This window comes from Cyprinodon tularosa, unplaced genomic scaffold (genome assembly GCF_016077235.1).
Source record: "Cyprinodon tularosa strain WSP-4 unplaced genomic scaffold, ASM1607723v1 ctg327, whole genome shotgun sequence".
Lineage (NCBI taxonomy): Eukaryota > Metazoa > Chordata > Actinopteri > Cyprinodontiformes > Cyprinodontidae > Cyprinodon > Cyprinodon tularosa.
Window position 1 is genome coordinate 629,097 of NW_024039038.1, and position 15,813 is coordinate 644,909.

The window sequence follows — 15,813 nt, forward strand, 5'->3', positions numbered from 1 at the left end:
ACTTTTGGAGGACAGCTACGTGGGGGGCCTACTTCAACAGCCTGAAGCCTGGATTCTAACTCTGACACCCTCGCCTCCAAAGCTACAAAAATACTACACTTATTACACATCCCATTATCACTAAAGGAGGCAGAGGAATAACTGAACATCTGACACAGAGAGCAGGAGAGAGGAGAGGAAGAAGGAAGAGTTGGAAAAGAGTCAAGGGAGGGAGAGAGAGAAGCCATAGCAATGCTAAGCTAGCGCTAGCCTAGGCTAGCTACTTCTTGCTATCAGAAATAAAACCGTGTGAAACTGACAAGTGCTCAGTAGAAAAGTGCAGCAGAAGGTGCTATGTTTTAAAGTAGTCAGTTAGAGTTACTTAGATACAGAGATATCACAGAGAAAATAACTTAACTTCAGATGGAGATCCTCTGAACAGCTGCACACTCAGTTGCACACTGAGTTAATCCAAACAGGAAGCAAAGATTACAAGGCATGGTTCACTATGTGCAGCGAGGCTAACGCTTCATTCTGCTTTTCTGCCTCCTTATTCAAACATCAGGATCTGACCCTGCATGGATAAAGACAGGTAGGACTGATTTAAAGCAGTTCCTGGAAAAGGCAAAGAAGCATGGACAATCCGGGATTCTCATGGAAAAAAATATAATATAGCATACTTTTTCTAGATGTTTGTTCATTTGCACAGTTGCTCTAAACACATTCTCAGACAATGAATAGTTTTTATAAATTAACTAACAGCTTATCCATTATTAAACTGCTACATTACTTTTTTTTTTAGCTTTGTGACACTATATTGGACCATGCAAAATACAGATTTGCTTTAACAAAGCCTCAGAAAGGGGAAATGTATATACAAAAAGTAAACCTGTACATGAATGAAATTATGTTTTTGATTTTATTAAGAGTTTTTATAATGTGGTTTTTTGTTGATGGCATTCATATAAATAAACCGGTGTGATAACTTTTTATACATTTGACTGGTTTTTGGTATCCTTCTATTTTGAATTTGTGGCTCCCACTGGAGAAAACTGAACCAGTCACCACTGGTTTCTGGTCCTCTCAATTAGTTGCGGAGCAGTTTCTCTACCTCTTAGTTTGTTAATTTTTGTTTTATTGATATGACACACAAGGACACTGCTCATCTAGGACTTTGTCAAATCTTAAAATTCTGACTCACATATTTCAGGACATTTCAGTATATTGGACCATAATTTTCTTAAATCTTAAAATCCTGACTCACACACATACACTGTGAAGCACTGTTCAACGTCAGCTACAAGTCTCCCATCAGTTATTCAAAATATTAGCAGTCTATACTATTTGTTCTTTTAAAAGCGGCTTAGGAAAATACCTTCATGTAAGTAATGGATTAAGCTGTAATAATAGTTGAAAAACTGCGGGAGATAGAGAGCACAGATACGCATCTGTGGTTCTAGACAGGGACTAGTGTCCATGTAAAGCTGGTTTTCTTATGGCCCCTGCACTGAAGTTATAATATTCAATTAAGTTTTGTAATATGATATGTGCTGGAACAGAAACTAAGTTATATTGGAATCAGGAAAATTTTTGGTGTTTTGGAAAATAATTAGTGCCTGTTACATAAAAACCTCCTCATTCACTCCAGAACCACCCCCATACACCATAATGCTCTCATTTCTTATTAAGCATATTGTGATCAATTGTGTCAATTGCTTTTTTTAGATCAACAAATATACCAAATTTTTTCTATCTATGGAGCTGCTGACTTCCTATAAATTTATGAAGTAGACCAATGGTTTGTGAATTGGTGTTTAATCTATGGTTATGTATAAGGCATCATTTTTTAGTTTCATGTTGTTGTGACAAGAGGGGCTACAGATATAGGTCTTGAAAGTTATCCTTTAGAGTGTCCTTTGTGAATAGTCTGACAGGCCTGCAACCACATTACCTTATTACCCGAATCTAAACACAGAGAATCCAGTGAATAGAAATAATAGAAATTATGTGAAAAGCTTGTCTGAGACTTAATGGTAATTTTGTGCCAATTTATAATTAAAAAGAACAAGCTCAAAGTTCAGTTCACACATGAAAATGAAGTAGTTCACGTTCATAGTTCGTTTTTTTGAAAAATGAACTAAGTTAATAAAATTATAAGTGAACTAGTTCAAGACCATTTGGTAAATCAGGCCAAAATCCATCACGATAGACTATAATATGTAGAAAGAAATGGAAAATGCTCAATGCAGTAAGGTATACAGTATATGCAATCAAGCACAAATTACACAGAACTTCAGAAACATAAAGGTGCACTCAGGTTCAGCTGAAAAGATCTGTATGAAAAAGGACTTCTTACATTCCTCATTCAGTAGCCGATATTTCCCAAGATATTGGCTACTGCAATCGCTTTATGTGTTAATTTTAATTTTAAGTCGAAGTATTCCTATATTGGTTCATAAAACTCTGCCAAGCACTCTGCAAAACTGGCATCAGAAATACCAGTAGATGAGTCTAAATCGCACAAACTAGTACTAGCAGTAAACATGCTGGGCTGTCATGCTGTTAGCCGTAAAACATGATGTTATCCAATGAAAAATGTGTTGTTTTCAAATGAGCGTGAATGTGAGATGTGCACGTTGCTCATCATTCTTAGAGTGAACGTTGCCCTTGTTCACGTTCAGTACTTCAAAACTGATTAGTTCAGTTCACTGTTTACCAAAAATATGAACATATTCAGTGAAGGCCATTCATTGAAAGCATTCAAGCATAACGCTACTTGAAGATATGTGTATATGTGAAAGGGTTAATTGTTTGCCTGAGGACACAAATTCATGTTTTATCACCTTATCATGATGAACCAATCAGTTTTTTTATTATTATATAGGTTAAAAGTTATATATGTTTAAAAAATATGAGGCAAAAAAACAAACAGTAAACTGCTGAAGTTTTTCATTTTATTTGTCCTTTAAGCTGATGTACAGGTGATTTTCCAATAAGTCACAATTAAACAAAGTATCAATGGTATAATTGCTTTCAATGAGTATAGCTGTGTGTTAATAGTTAGTATAGATAAATAATGTTTAAAAATAAAAGTTGACTTCAAAGAATAGATCAGTTTGAGATTTATTGTGTTGTCAATAAAGTACAATCAATATTTGTTCATTAGATGTTTTTTTGTGTTCTTCTCTGGCTGATACAAAATTATGAAACACTTTGGAGCAAATATACACAGCATCAGGCCAAAGCTAGACGCCAGAATGGCAAATATCTCCACAGCCACTGTATATTTTCCAGGAGAGCTGACATATGCTGGGATGAAGGTGATCCAGACTGCACAGAATATTAACATGCTGAAGGTGATCAGTTTGGCTTCATTGAAATTATCAGGTAGTTTCCGAGCTAGAGCAGCTAAAACAAAACAAAAAACTGCCAGCAAGCCGATGTAGCCAAGCACAGCCCAGAAACCAACAGCAGAGCCTAATGCACATTCCAGGATGATCTTCTCCTTGTAGGTGTGCAGATTTTTCATTGGGAAGGGAGGACTTACAACCAACCATATTGTACATATTATGACTTGAATAAAGGTAACGCCTGCTACAGTCAATCTTTGCTGTGGAGGACCAAACCATTTCATGGTGTTATTACCTGGAAGTGTAGCTTTAAATGCCATCAAAACAACTATAGTTTTCCCAAGAACACAGGAGATACAGAGAACAAAGGTGATGCCAAATGCTGTGTGCCGGAGCACACAGGACCACTCAGAAGGTGCTCCAATAAAAGTTAATGAACATAAGAAGCACAGAGTCAGAGAGAAGAGGAGTAGGAAGCTCAGTTCAGAGTTGTTAGCTCTGACAATTGGAGTTGTCCTGTAATGAAAGAAAACCACTGTTGTGATAATGGCCATGCAGGCCCCACTAACTGAAAACGCAGCCAGAATGACTGACAGTAAATCATCAAATGAAAGAAATTCTACTTGTTTGGGGAAACATTCATCATTTCCTGCATTAGGCCAGAATTCTTTGGAACATGGGATGCATTCCAGGGAATCTGAAAAAGAAAAAGAAAAAAGATCAGTCATAAAGGGATGTTTGTATCTAAAATATTTGATGATATAAATAAACACATAATCAGGGTCACCTGTCATATTGCTAATCTCTCCCTCTGCACATGGTATACAATCATAGCAGCAGATGGGCTTTCCTTTCTGCAACACTTTGCGAGTCCCTGGAGCACAACTCTTGGAGCAAACTGACATCGGTACCTGAAACAGAAATATAAAATGGAAAGTGTAGGTTCACAGCACAGCTGTTTTAAACCAGATGAGGAAGTTGCTATTACCTGATTGCCTCCATCAAACCAGGATAAGTTCCTGTTAATATGAAACTCCTGGCCTTTTGGCAGTGATGCATCATAGTACCCTACGTTTACCGGCTCAATAATCCCACTGTCACTTATCTGCCAGTTGACAACCTCATAAGCAGCCACAGGGTCTCCATTAGCATCAAAAGACACATGGTAACCATTGCGGGTAAAGTTGACTTTCTTTAGTTCAGTAAAAGTCTGAAAATTATTTTTTAAATTAGTAAAGAGAAGTAACCCATCTTAAATAATAAGTAAGTTATTTAACTGATTCTAGGAAAATAAAAATAGACTATGTTTTATTAAAACTCACCTGAATCAAGTCTAGCTTTGTTTGTTTTTTACAGTGAATGGTGAAATTGGTTTTGTAACACACTGCATTGTGAATAGCATGTGCTATGGCATAAACAGCCTTGTAAACCATATTAGTAATTCTGAATGTCGACATTTCAGTATATGGGACTTTAATTTTCTTTAAGTCTTCAGTTCCCTGACATAGCTTCTTTTTTGAGGAGGCTGCTGAAAATAAGCAAAGGATTACAGATTGTTTAATCCATTCATGTTACAACACTATAAATTTATCACATCAGTTACATTTCTTAAAATTAGGCAAAATATAGATCTATTATACTCTGATGTGAGTAACATTAAAATATATTGTAAATTAGCTGTTTACATAAATACAGCCAAAGCTCATATCTATTTTTATAAGTTGTATCTGAAACTGCTTTCTGCCTAAAGGATTTGATCAAACTGGGAATGTTTAAAAGAAAAGCCAAATCAAGCTAGCAAATTATCACAACCAGTTCTTACATTTTGTCCAACTGCAGCTGAATACATCCTCCCAGAACTCAGTCAGCACTGAGGAGGCAGCTACTTTAAACGGTGAGAGATCCAGAAGGAAGTCTCCAAAGCCAGGAATGACAGATTGTTGAATAGCAACTCCGATAGCCCCTGCACAGAAGCTGAACCTCATCAGTTGACGGTCTGTTACCCATCCCTCGCTTCCAATCCACTGACGAGGTGGAGGATGATTGTGGTTTAACTCCTCTAACAGGAATTTCATATCACCAGCAGCTGTAAATGCCACTACAACTACTGATGTTGATCTGAAGAGAAATGCAAAAATGGATAAAACTGTTTTACTTTTCTTTCACATGTGGCAGTTCTGTTTGCATAAAAACCTTTTTCCAACGATTACAGAAACAGTTCTGAATTGATCACAGCAGTATCTAAACAAGTAAAAAAAAAAAAAAAACACAAACCTGCGGATAACATCAGCTACAATTCGTATTTTGTATGGATCAGTTCGATAGAACGATTCAATATATTCTACACAGATCCCTTCTCTATGCGCTGCTTCAAGAAAAGACGCCATGCCATTTCTTCCATAATCTGAGTCTGAGTGGATAGCTCCTATCCACGACCAACCAAAATGTTTCACCAGTTTGGCCATTGCATTAGCTTGATAGTGGTCACTGGGAATTGTTCTAAAGAAAGTCGGGTACTCTCGTTTATCTGACAGGCAGGCACAAGTGGCAAAGTGGCTCACCTAATATGAGAGTAAAAAAAAAACAATGGATCTTATCTCTTAAAGCTATTCTACAGATGTCTTACAGATAATATTGAACTTACCAGAGGAATGTTAAAGGGACCAAAGATCCGTGAGATGCTGATGGATGGTGTAGATCCAGACTCACCAATAACACCCATCACCAAACCTGACTTAAAACAGTTATTGCCTGTTTGAAACACAGGGTCCTGTCCATTTGATAGCTGGAGGGCCACATGCATGGACATAGGCACAGAAGCACACGAGTCGTGGATCTGATACCCTAGTCTAATCCCAGGCAGTAGCTCTGTGCTGTTGTTTATCTCCTCAATAGCAAAGATCATTGCACGACAGAAGCGCAGTTCACGACTGTTGATACTGCATACAGACAGAGATATTTTATGAGTTTGCATTTTCACAAACAAGATTCCATTTGAAAAAGAAAACACAGAAATTCTGAAGTTGAAATTATGTTAAAACATTATCAAGTGTATTTATATAATCCCATTTTTTTAATACCTATTTACGAAAATAATTGTTTTTTGATGTCAAATTAGATTTGATCTCATCCAAATATTTAATAAAATACCCTTGCATAAATCATTAATTCTATCTTGTAGCAAAATTCTTCATATTACAAATCAAAATCTGAGTTTTTGTATGACTCTCCCTCCAATTGCCACAACTTCTCTATCTTACCGACCTTCCTGTGCAGGTAGGCGGCTCAGGTACAGTGGTGTAGTTATGAATCTTTGTAAGTTCTTTGTAGTGGATGGAAAAAATGCCACCAATGATGTACTCTCCATCCGTTGAGAATGCAGGTAGACGAGATGTACCCTGCAGGACACAGTTCATAGGTAAAGCCATATTTTTGATCCTATAAGAACCACCTAAAGCAATAACTAAGAAAACACATAAGCCCTGCGCCAGTCTCAAGCAAGTAAGAAGAAGTGAGGTCTCCATGCCTTAAGTCTTTTAATGTGAACAAGTGTTCTTGGTGGTTTATATAACTCTTCAAAAGTGACAACAAACATCAGTGACATGGCATCACCTGGTGGACCAATTTGCTTTTACAGTCTATGATGTTTTGTTTACGGTCTGATGTTTGTTGAGTCTCTTCTTTTTTTCTTTTTTACTTAAAAATAAATCACATTATTTCGCTTCATGTTTTCTTCATAAATGTAACTTATTTTGCCTTTGTTTACTTTGAGCAAAATAATATCTTTATATGCTGGGACCGGACCGGGCATTAGAACCGAGCCATCAGCTCCGGGGCTGATCCCGGTCAGGTGCCAGCTGAGGTCAGAGCTACCGAACCCGACCCGGGGACGGTATGCTTCCCCCCCGCCTGCCTGTAAGGCAAAACTATACAAAGGCTTGAAATGGAATAAAACTGAGTGTGCCCCATCTGGCTAAAGTAGTAGAACAATTTGACATAGATTTGCAGTCAGTGCGTAAAATGACCTGCAAGCTATTGAAGAAATATCAATTATTTTCGTAACAAAAAATTGTTAAAAATATACAAAGGCTTAAAATGGAATGAAAATGAGTGTGCTTCATCAGGGGTACTGTGGTAAAACAATTTAACAAAGAATTTGCGTCGGTGGGTCACATGACTTGGAAACTATTGCAGAAATATCAAGTTTTTTTATTTAAAAAAATCTTTAACAATTAACTAAGGCTTAAAATCAAATAAAAATGACTGTACCTCATCAAGATAATGTAGTACAACAATTTCATAAAAAATTTGAGTCAGTAGGTCACATGAACTGGAAGCTATTGGAGAAAAGTCTCAACTTTTGTCTTTAAAAATATCTTAAAAATTGAAAATAGCTTAAAATTGCATGAAAGCAAGTGTGCCTTACATATGTTATCTATTGGCATGATTTTATATTAGTTTGGTCTTAGCTGGTCATAAGATAAGGAATTTATTGTTTTTTGTTTCTCACGTGTGCTTGGTTTAAAGATTTGTTGACGGTCCCTAACTGCATTACCGCGTGTGGGAGGAGGGAGCAGCTGAAAGACGCTGGGTGACATTGGAGTGCCTCAGTCGGATCAACCGTTTGCTAGATCCCGCTGACTCCGCGGAGCTTGAATATCCAATATTCAACTTCAAACCAACTTCACTGCGGTACTGACAGCTCAGTTCTGCTGCACTGTAGTCGATCAAGATCCCGGACGATTTTGAAATTCTCTCCGGACATTTTTAAAGGTATGAAAAGTGGGACCGGGAAAAAGAGCATGTCTGGTCACCCTACTATGGCGACCGTATAACTACTAAAGGTGCAAATTACAGAATAAATGAACTTATCTTCCCTAGAAAGTTACAATATAGAGGTAGGTAACTTTTACTAGCATTGATGTGAAATGCATTTCTCCAAACAGCATGACAAACTTTACCTGTTGAGTAGAAACTTTGCAACCGAGGCATCAGTGGGATGCTAATTTTTCTGAGGCCTTTCTCTTCTTCTCATATACTTCGTAGACACTAATTTGACAATGTTTTTACCCAATCTATATTTGTACTTGGGCAAACCAATACAAAGTAGTCATAATAACCAAAATATTTGTCAAGTATTATCGCAACTTTCAAGATCTAAAATGGGTGTCAAAATAACAACGTCAGGAGTGGAAGTCAATGGCTTACAGCTGACGCCACTATCAATGGTAAATGCTTAGTAGAAAGCAATACCACCTAACACTAATGTTAAAGCTGTAACCAGTGGCTTGCTCAGATTTCGATCATTACGTTGTTTAATCTAACCAAAATAGCTTTGACCAACTATATTGGCTGTTTTTCCAACCAGTCTATTCTTTGAATATATCCAAACTCTATCCAACTGACAGCCACTCTCCTACAAACTCCCACATCTTTACTGAGGAATGAGGCACCCCTAAATGAATCATCCCTCACCATGCAAATCAGGGAAACATCCTCTCCATTGGCATTTACAGCGACACATCTCGAAGTCTCAGCTCATCTGATAATACCACTAGTACTGTAAATATGTCGATCATCTATCTGTTAGATCATCTATCTAACTTGTTAGATGCCCAACCCACTTAATCCCACTATTCAAAGAAAGCGAAAAAAGTATATTTGAAAAAGTTTTTTGGTAAATAACTGTGATGAAGCAGTGAATGAATATTCAACACAATTGAGTAAAATATCTGAAAAACCACATGAATGCCAAGAAATGCTTAGTGCTGACGGTTAGTGTTTAAGGAGTCGGTTTGGGGATGGGCCTATATGTGCAGCAATTAAACAGACAGACACTAGCTCGAAACTTGTCTGCTGCACGCTCAGCTCTGACAACGCGCGCTCTACAAAGTATCTAAGCATGTTCAGCCTTGTCTCTTGGCTCCATCTCTGCACTCACTACTTGTAACACTGTACAGTATCTAAATGAACCATATCATCAAATGATTAAAGACAGGCCTTTTTTTGCAACGTAAATAATAAAAATACTGCACAATGGCAGGGATAATAAAACCAAACAGCAGGATTTAAGACAGTCTGTTACAAAATTAACACTCAGTTGTTCGATATTATATATATACATTTGAGTATATTTAGTTAATCAAGTTGTTATTTTCCTGAGCAACTAGCCTAAATGACATCTGAAAAATATTGCCATTGTCTCTGGTTACACTCAAAACAAAGAATGTCCCTTCTCATTTGGATCTTCTCATGTGGATCAGTATTCTGCAATAAAATCCATCTGCAGTAAAATTATGAAAATACAATATAGGCATTTCTTTGGTAGAAAGCAAAGAAAGTGTTTCATCACCTCCCAGGAACTGAAAGAAAAAAATAATTGCTTTTACACATTGTTTTGAGTTGTATTAAAAATTGACCAATAAAATTGAAGTTAACTGCATAAAACAAAACTTTTTCAGTCTGTTGTTGAGTACAAGGTTTGGCTTGGTCCAACACTTGGTTTTAAAAATTGAAAAAAAAAAAAAATGTTTATAATAAAATACACTTCTTATTATCTATGTTTGCCAAGAACCTAGAGCATGAAGACAATAGTAATTTTAAGTTTTTTTTGTTTTTATTTTATTTTCTTTAGCTGGTCTTTACTTCCTTATTTGCCAGCGATTGGGTTTATGGTTAAGGTGTGAATAGAGTTTAAGTAATGGTAAATGTTTTTTTAGGGTTATGGTCAGGATTAATGTCAGGATTAGGGCATAAAGTTGAAATTGACTGAAAATCAATGAAATTCAGTTGGAGTCAACACTTCCTATAACAAGACAATATGGAAATGTTCAACCAGTCTAAAGGTACTACAGAGGAAGCGTTATCTTCTTAGGTTCGGAGTTAAGTTTAGAACTAAGGTGTAAATTTAGTTCAGGCTAGGTTTACACTTAGGTAGCTATTTCTAAATGTTTCCAATTTCACCCTCAAGTTAAGGACCTGTTATTGCAAAGTGAGGATATTTTGCCGGTCCTCAATGCTATTTTGCTACTGGTTATGTTTAGGGCTAAGGTGTGTGTGTGTGTGGGTGTGTGTGTGTGTGGTTATGTGGTATTTATATAAACAGAGAATTATGAATTCCATGCCTATGAAGGGTTATTTATATATTGTTGTTTTGATTTATAATCAAATTAAAACATTTTTGATGTTGAAAAAAAATTGTGAACACATATTTAGTTTTAAACTTTATTTCTTTTTATAGACATATCCATCTAGTAGCATAATAAGTTACAAATAAATAAAAAAACATAAAGAGATAAAGCATGCATTAATATTTGGCAATTGAAAATAATCAAAGAGAGTAAGAAACCTGTAGGAAAACAGTGATTAGCTTGAAAAAAATTGACATTCATAATCATTTATTATGATAAGGAATTGTGTTATTTCAAATCAGTTTTTGTTCATTAAATATTTCTTGGTGTTTTTTTCTGGTTGAAATAAAATGATGAAACACTTCGGAGCAAATATACACAGCATCATTCCAAAGCTGGAGGCCAAAATGGCAAATATCTCTACTGCCACTGTATATTTTCCAGGAGAGCTGACATATGCTGGGATGAAGGTGATCCAGACAGCACAGAATATCAACATGCTGAAGGTGATCAGCTTGGCTTCATTGAAATTATCAGGTAGTTTCCGAGCTAGAGCAGCTAAAACAAAGCAAACCACGGCAAGTAGACCAATGTAGCCAAGGACAGCCCAGAAACCAACAGCAGAGCCTAATGCACATTCCAGGATGATCTTCTCCTTGTAGGTGTTCAGATTTTTCATTGGGAAGGGAGGACTTACAACCAACCAAACAATACATATTATTACCTGAATAAATGTAAATGACGCTACTGTCAATCTTTGTTGCGGAAGACCAAACCATTTCATAACATTGTTGCCTGGAAGTGTTGCTTTAAAAGCCATTAAAACAACTATAGTTTTTCCAAGAACACAGGAAATACAGAGAACAAAGGTGATGCCAAACGCTGTGTGCCGCAGCATGCAGGACCACTCAGAAGGTGCTCCAATGAAAGTTAATGAACATAAAAAACACAGAGTCACAGACATGAGCAGTAGGAAGCTCAGTTCAGAGTTGTTAGCTCTGACAATTGGAGTTGTCCTGTGATAAAAGAAAACTACTGCTGTTATGGTGGCCATGCAGGCCCCACTAACTGAAAACGCAGCCAAGATTATTCCCAGAATTTCATCAAAGGAAAGAAACTCCTCAGGTTTTGGAAAACACTCAGTGTTCACTGAGTTGGGCCAGAATTCTCTGGGACAAGGGATACAATCCGGAGCATCTAAAACAAAAGGAGTTGTCAGTAACAAGAAGGATTGTGATGTTAATTAACATAAAAGATTTTACCTGTCATATTGCTAATCTCTCCTTCTGGACAAGGTATACAATCATAGCAGCAGATGGGTTTTCCTTTATGTAACACTTTACGAGTTCCTGGACGACAACTCTCAGAGCAAACTGATACTGGTGCCTGCCAGAAAGGCATTCAAGAAAAAAAAGAACAAAAGAGTAAACAGAATAACATATTTCAGAATGAGGATGTGGCCCAAATCATTGAATCGCATAATTTCAGAAGTGTTTATTTTGTATACTGTTTTCCTTTGAGTCATTACTTGTATGCTCCCTTCCACCCAGGTTATATTTTTGTAGATGAGAAACTCCTGGCCTTTGGGCAGTGATGCGTCATAATACCCCACTGTTATGAGCTCAATAGCTCCATTCTTTTTGTTCTGCCAGTTCACCAGCTCATAAAAAGCTGGAGGATCTCCTTTATCATCAAAAGATACATGATAACCATTTCTAGAAAAGTTCACCTTCCTTAATTCGGTGAAAATCTTTGATTTTTAGGACAGAAACAGAGAGAAAATGAAATACTTTATAAGAAGTATTTCAAAAATAAATAATAAATAAATGAAGATTTATTTAAACAGACCTGTTTGGGCTCCAGTCTGATGTGTTTGTCACAACGAGTGGTTGACTCTTTTTCCTGACACAATGCATTGTGAATAGCATGTGCTATTGCATAGACAGCCTTGTACACCATGTTAGTAATTCTAAATTTAGAAGTTTCAGTATAGAGATTATTTAGTGTCTTTAAGTCTTCAGTTCCATCACAAAGTTTACCCTTTATGGTTGTACCTAAAAATGCAGACATAAGAAGTTATAATTAGGGAACTTTTAAAAAACAAATTGTTTAATAGAATTAACTCTAAACTAACAAAGTAATTTCTTTGGGTTGTAAACAGCAGAAAATATTTTATATACAACATCAAAACTAGTATCAGAGATGGTAAATGTAACGATAAAAAAAGAAATAATAGAAAAATATATTTTTTTTGTTTAGGGTTTTTTAAAATATACATTCAAAAAAACCAATGTCAAACAGACTACTGGATGATCTACTAAGATACTCATAAAACAGTCCAAAAAACATTCATCAAAATGTTTTAGTTCAGATATCGCTGAGCACCAATGTATAGATGACATTTCCTCACTTTTTGTAAAGCTGCAGTTAAATGCATCCTCCCAGAATTCAGTAAGTACTGAGGAGACAGGCACTTCAGAAGGAGAGAGATCTATAAGGAAGTCTCTAAGACCTGGGATGACAGATTGTTGAATGGCAACTCCAATGGCCCCTGCACAAAAACTAAAGCTCATAAGGTGAGGGTCAGTAATCCAGGATTCACTTCCAATCCACTGACGAGGCGGCGGAGGGTCCTGCGCCAGCTCCTCCAAGAGGAACTTCATATCACCAGCAGCTGCAAATGCTACTACAACCACTGCTGTTGACCTGAGGAGTACAGAGCAGTACAATAGTCATCACATTCTGCTCTTCTGTATTTTTTTTCAACAAAATCAATCATCAGATAAAATTTAACTTTCATATAATTACAGAGACCTGCGGATGGCATTAGCTACTCTGCGAATCTTGCTGGTTGTGTCCGTCCGATAGAAAGATTCAATGTACTCCACACAGATCCCCTCTCTGAGTGCTACACTTAGAAAAGACGCCATTCCATTATTACCATAATCTGAATCTGAGTGAATAGCTCCTATCCAACTCCAACCAAATTGTTTCACTAGCTTCGCCAGTGCATCGGCTTGAAATTGATCACTGGGAATTGTTCTGAAAAATGTTGGATGCTGGTCTTTATCTGACAGACAGGCACAAGTGGCAAAGTGGCTTACCTATAGCAAGAACACAAACAATTTATCAGGTTAAGCTTTCAAGCTAAAGTAATAACATTTTATAATAACTACTTACAAGAGGTATGTTGAAGGGCCCAAAAATGTGTGAGATGCTAATGGATGGGGTGGAACCGGACTCCCCAACAACAGCAACTATCATTCCAGATGAAGAGCAATTATCACCTGTCTGAAACGCAGGGTCCTGCCTGTTGGACAGCTGAAATGCTGCATGCATGGCCATGGGCACAGAGGCACATGAATCATAGATCTGATAACCAAGTTTTACACCTGGCAGCAGCTCTGTGCTGTTGTTGATCTCCTTAATTGCAAAGATCATTGTTCGAGAGAAGCGCAGTTCACGACTGTTTATGCTGAACAAAAGGCATTAAAAAAAACATAAAATTTACAACATGTCACTGTTGAATACAACATAGAGTCATTACTTTCTTCTAATTAGGATAACAAACATTTCTATGTAAAATATATTATCTGCATATTTACCACAAAACATAAGTTAAAAAAAACAACTTTGTTGGAATAATACTTATAAATAATAAATATTTTTTGTTATACATAAATATTTATGCATGCCGTATTGATGAAATGCTAAGAACTTTGCAACAAAAACTAGCATAATACCAAACATATTGGTCGTCACTTATTTCAAAATTGCCTTCCCATTTTCTTTTTTTCAAGCTCTCCCTTTTACTAACCCCCTTGCGCAGCTCGGTGGTTCAGGCACAGTGGTGTAGTTGTCTGTTTCTGTGAGCTCCTTGTAGTGGATTGAAAAAACACCCCCGATGATGAAGTCCCCATTCATTGCGAATGCAGGTAGATGATCTGAACCCCGCAGGCTACATTTCATAGGTGAAGCCACAATTCTGACCTCCTCTGATCCCCCCTCATACAGGCTCAGAGCCAATTTAAAGCTTGCAAGCAGCAACAAGATCTTCATCGCTGAAAAATGAATCAAGTGCAAGTGTATGCGGAATGTTTTTATAGCTCACTGTGTGAGTGTGTGCGTGAATGTGTGAATGACTGAATGTATTGCAAAGAACTTTGTTAAGTCCTGACTTGAAAATGTGGTATATAAGTAAGGGCCATTTCCCATTTACCATAGCTCACCTCTGAAGTATCATCAAAGTTCAGAGAGAAGGGGCAATACCTAAGTGGTCTTTGATTTGTCTTTATAATATATGTCCTTTTTTTAGCAATTATAATAAAGCTTAGCATTGCCTTTTTTGTTTTCTGTTGTTCCCATTTTCAACAACTTCACACATTGTCCTTATACCCCCTCTCGGAGGCTGAGGTCTCAGGACCAGAAACTGCTCATGGTCCCTCGTACTCGTTACAGGACCAGGAGAGATTGCTCCTTTCAGGCAGTGGCGCTGGCGCTCTGGAACAATCATTCGCTTTCCTTGCTCTTACATGATTCTGTTGATGGTTTTAAGAGTCAACTGAAAACCTATTTAAGAAATTTTTATTCCAGCAGATTAAGTGTTGTTTTATGACCATGTCTTCTGTGACTGTAAATGTATTTTATTTGTATTTTCATTTTGTGAAGCACTTTGTGACCTCTATGTCTGTGAGAGTAAATTAGGGAGGCAGTAATGCCGATACTGCTATCAGCATCGGGCCCGATACCACGTGTTTGTACTCTTACTTGTATACGTAATGTGCTCCGATACTTCACGACCGGATAATAGCATACCTTTCTCTTTAACAGAAAGCATGAAAGATGTAAGATGCTATATGATTCCAGTCTGTCAAGTAAGCAGGCAGAAGTGAAAAGTATAAGAGCAATGCTACCATCTAGTGGATATGAAATATATTTCAGAAATTTAAGTAAATATTTTTTTCAGAAGATAATGTCCATGGAAACAAAGTTAAAATGTCATAAATATTTCCAATATGAATTATTCTTGCTATTGCTATATTTTGCTTTACTTTAACACATAAAAACAACCTATTCATTTTCTACACCTGCTATAGGTTTGCAGTGGTTCTAACAGGTATCTGTCGTTGACTACATGAGGCAGGTTACACTTTGGACCGACCACCCATGGACAAACAACCATTTCCATAATAAATCGTACCTAAGGGTGATGTACCAGTCATAAATTTCTTTAACTGGAAGGAAGCAGGAGTATCCATAGAGAAACTACACATGTAAGGAGACATGCAGCTACTGCAACAAATAGCAAATTAGTCCATCGCAAATTAGCCAACTCTTCATTTAGGAATCTGTAA

At 36.9% G+C, this 15,813-nt stretch overlaps 2 protein-coding genes across 3 annotated transcripts; both read right to left on the bottom strand.

Annotated features, from left to right (window-relative positions):
• Window positions 1-3,013: 3,013 nt before the first annotated feature.
• Window positions 3,014-6,844, bottom strand: LOC119788805 (extracellular calcium-sensing receptor-like). 2 transcript variants are annotated; one of them, XM_038293452.1, is made up of 8 exons: window positions 6,594-6,844; window positions 5,974-6,268; window positions 5,604-5,890; window positions 5,152-5,447; window positions 4,652-4,854; window positions 4,318-4,539; window positions 4,117-4,240; window positions 3,014-4,026 (listed from the first exon to the last, which is right to left on the bottom strand). In XM_038293452.1, exons 1-8 carry the CDS (start codon window positions 6,755-6,757, stop codon window positions 3,128-3,130), a joined length of 2,490 nt encoding a protein of 829 aa, XP_038149380.1. In that variant the 5' UTR covers window positions 6,758-6,844; the 3' UTR covers window positions 3,014-3,127. The 2 variants fall into 2 exon arrangements, with proteins under 2 accessions (XP_038149380.1, XP_038149379.1); XM_038293451.1 differs by having other exon boundaries at window positions 3,015-4,026; window positions 4,652-4,857.
• A 3,790-nt stretch (window positions 6,845-10,634) lies between these two features.
• On the bottom strand, window positions 10,635-14,511 carry LOC119788806 (extracellular calcium-sensing receptor-like). Its single transcript, XM_038293453.1, has 8 exons — window positions 14,277-14,511; window positions 13,640-13,934; window positions 13,274-13,563; window positions 12,870-13,165; window positions 12,308-12,513; window positions 11,988-12,209; window positions 11,722-11,845; window positions 10,635-11,656 (listed from the first exon to the last, which is right to left on the bottom strand). The coding sequence occupies exons 1-8, from the start codon at window positions 14,426-14,428 to the stop codon at window positions 10,758-10,760; spliced, it is 2,484 nt and encodes an 827-aa protein (XP_038149381.1). The 5' UTR covers window positions 14,429-14,511; the 3' UTR covers window positions 10,635-10,757.
• Window positions 14,512-15,813: the final 1,302 nt, after the last annotated feature.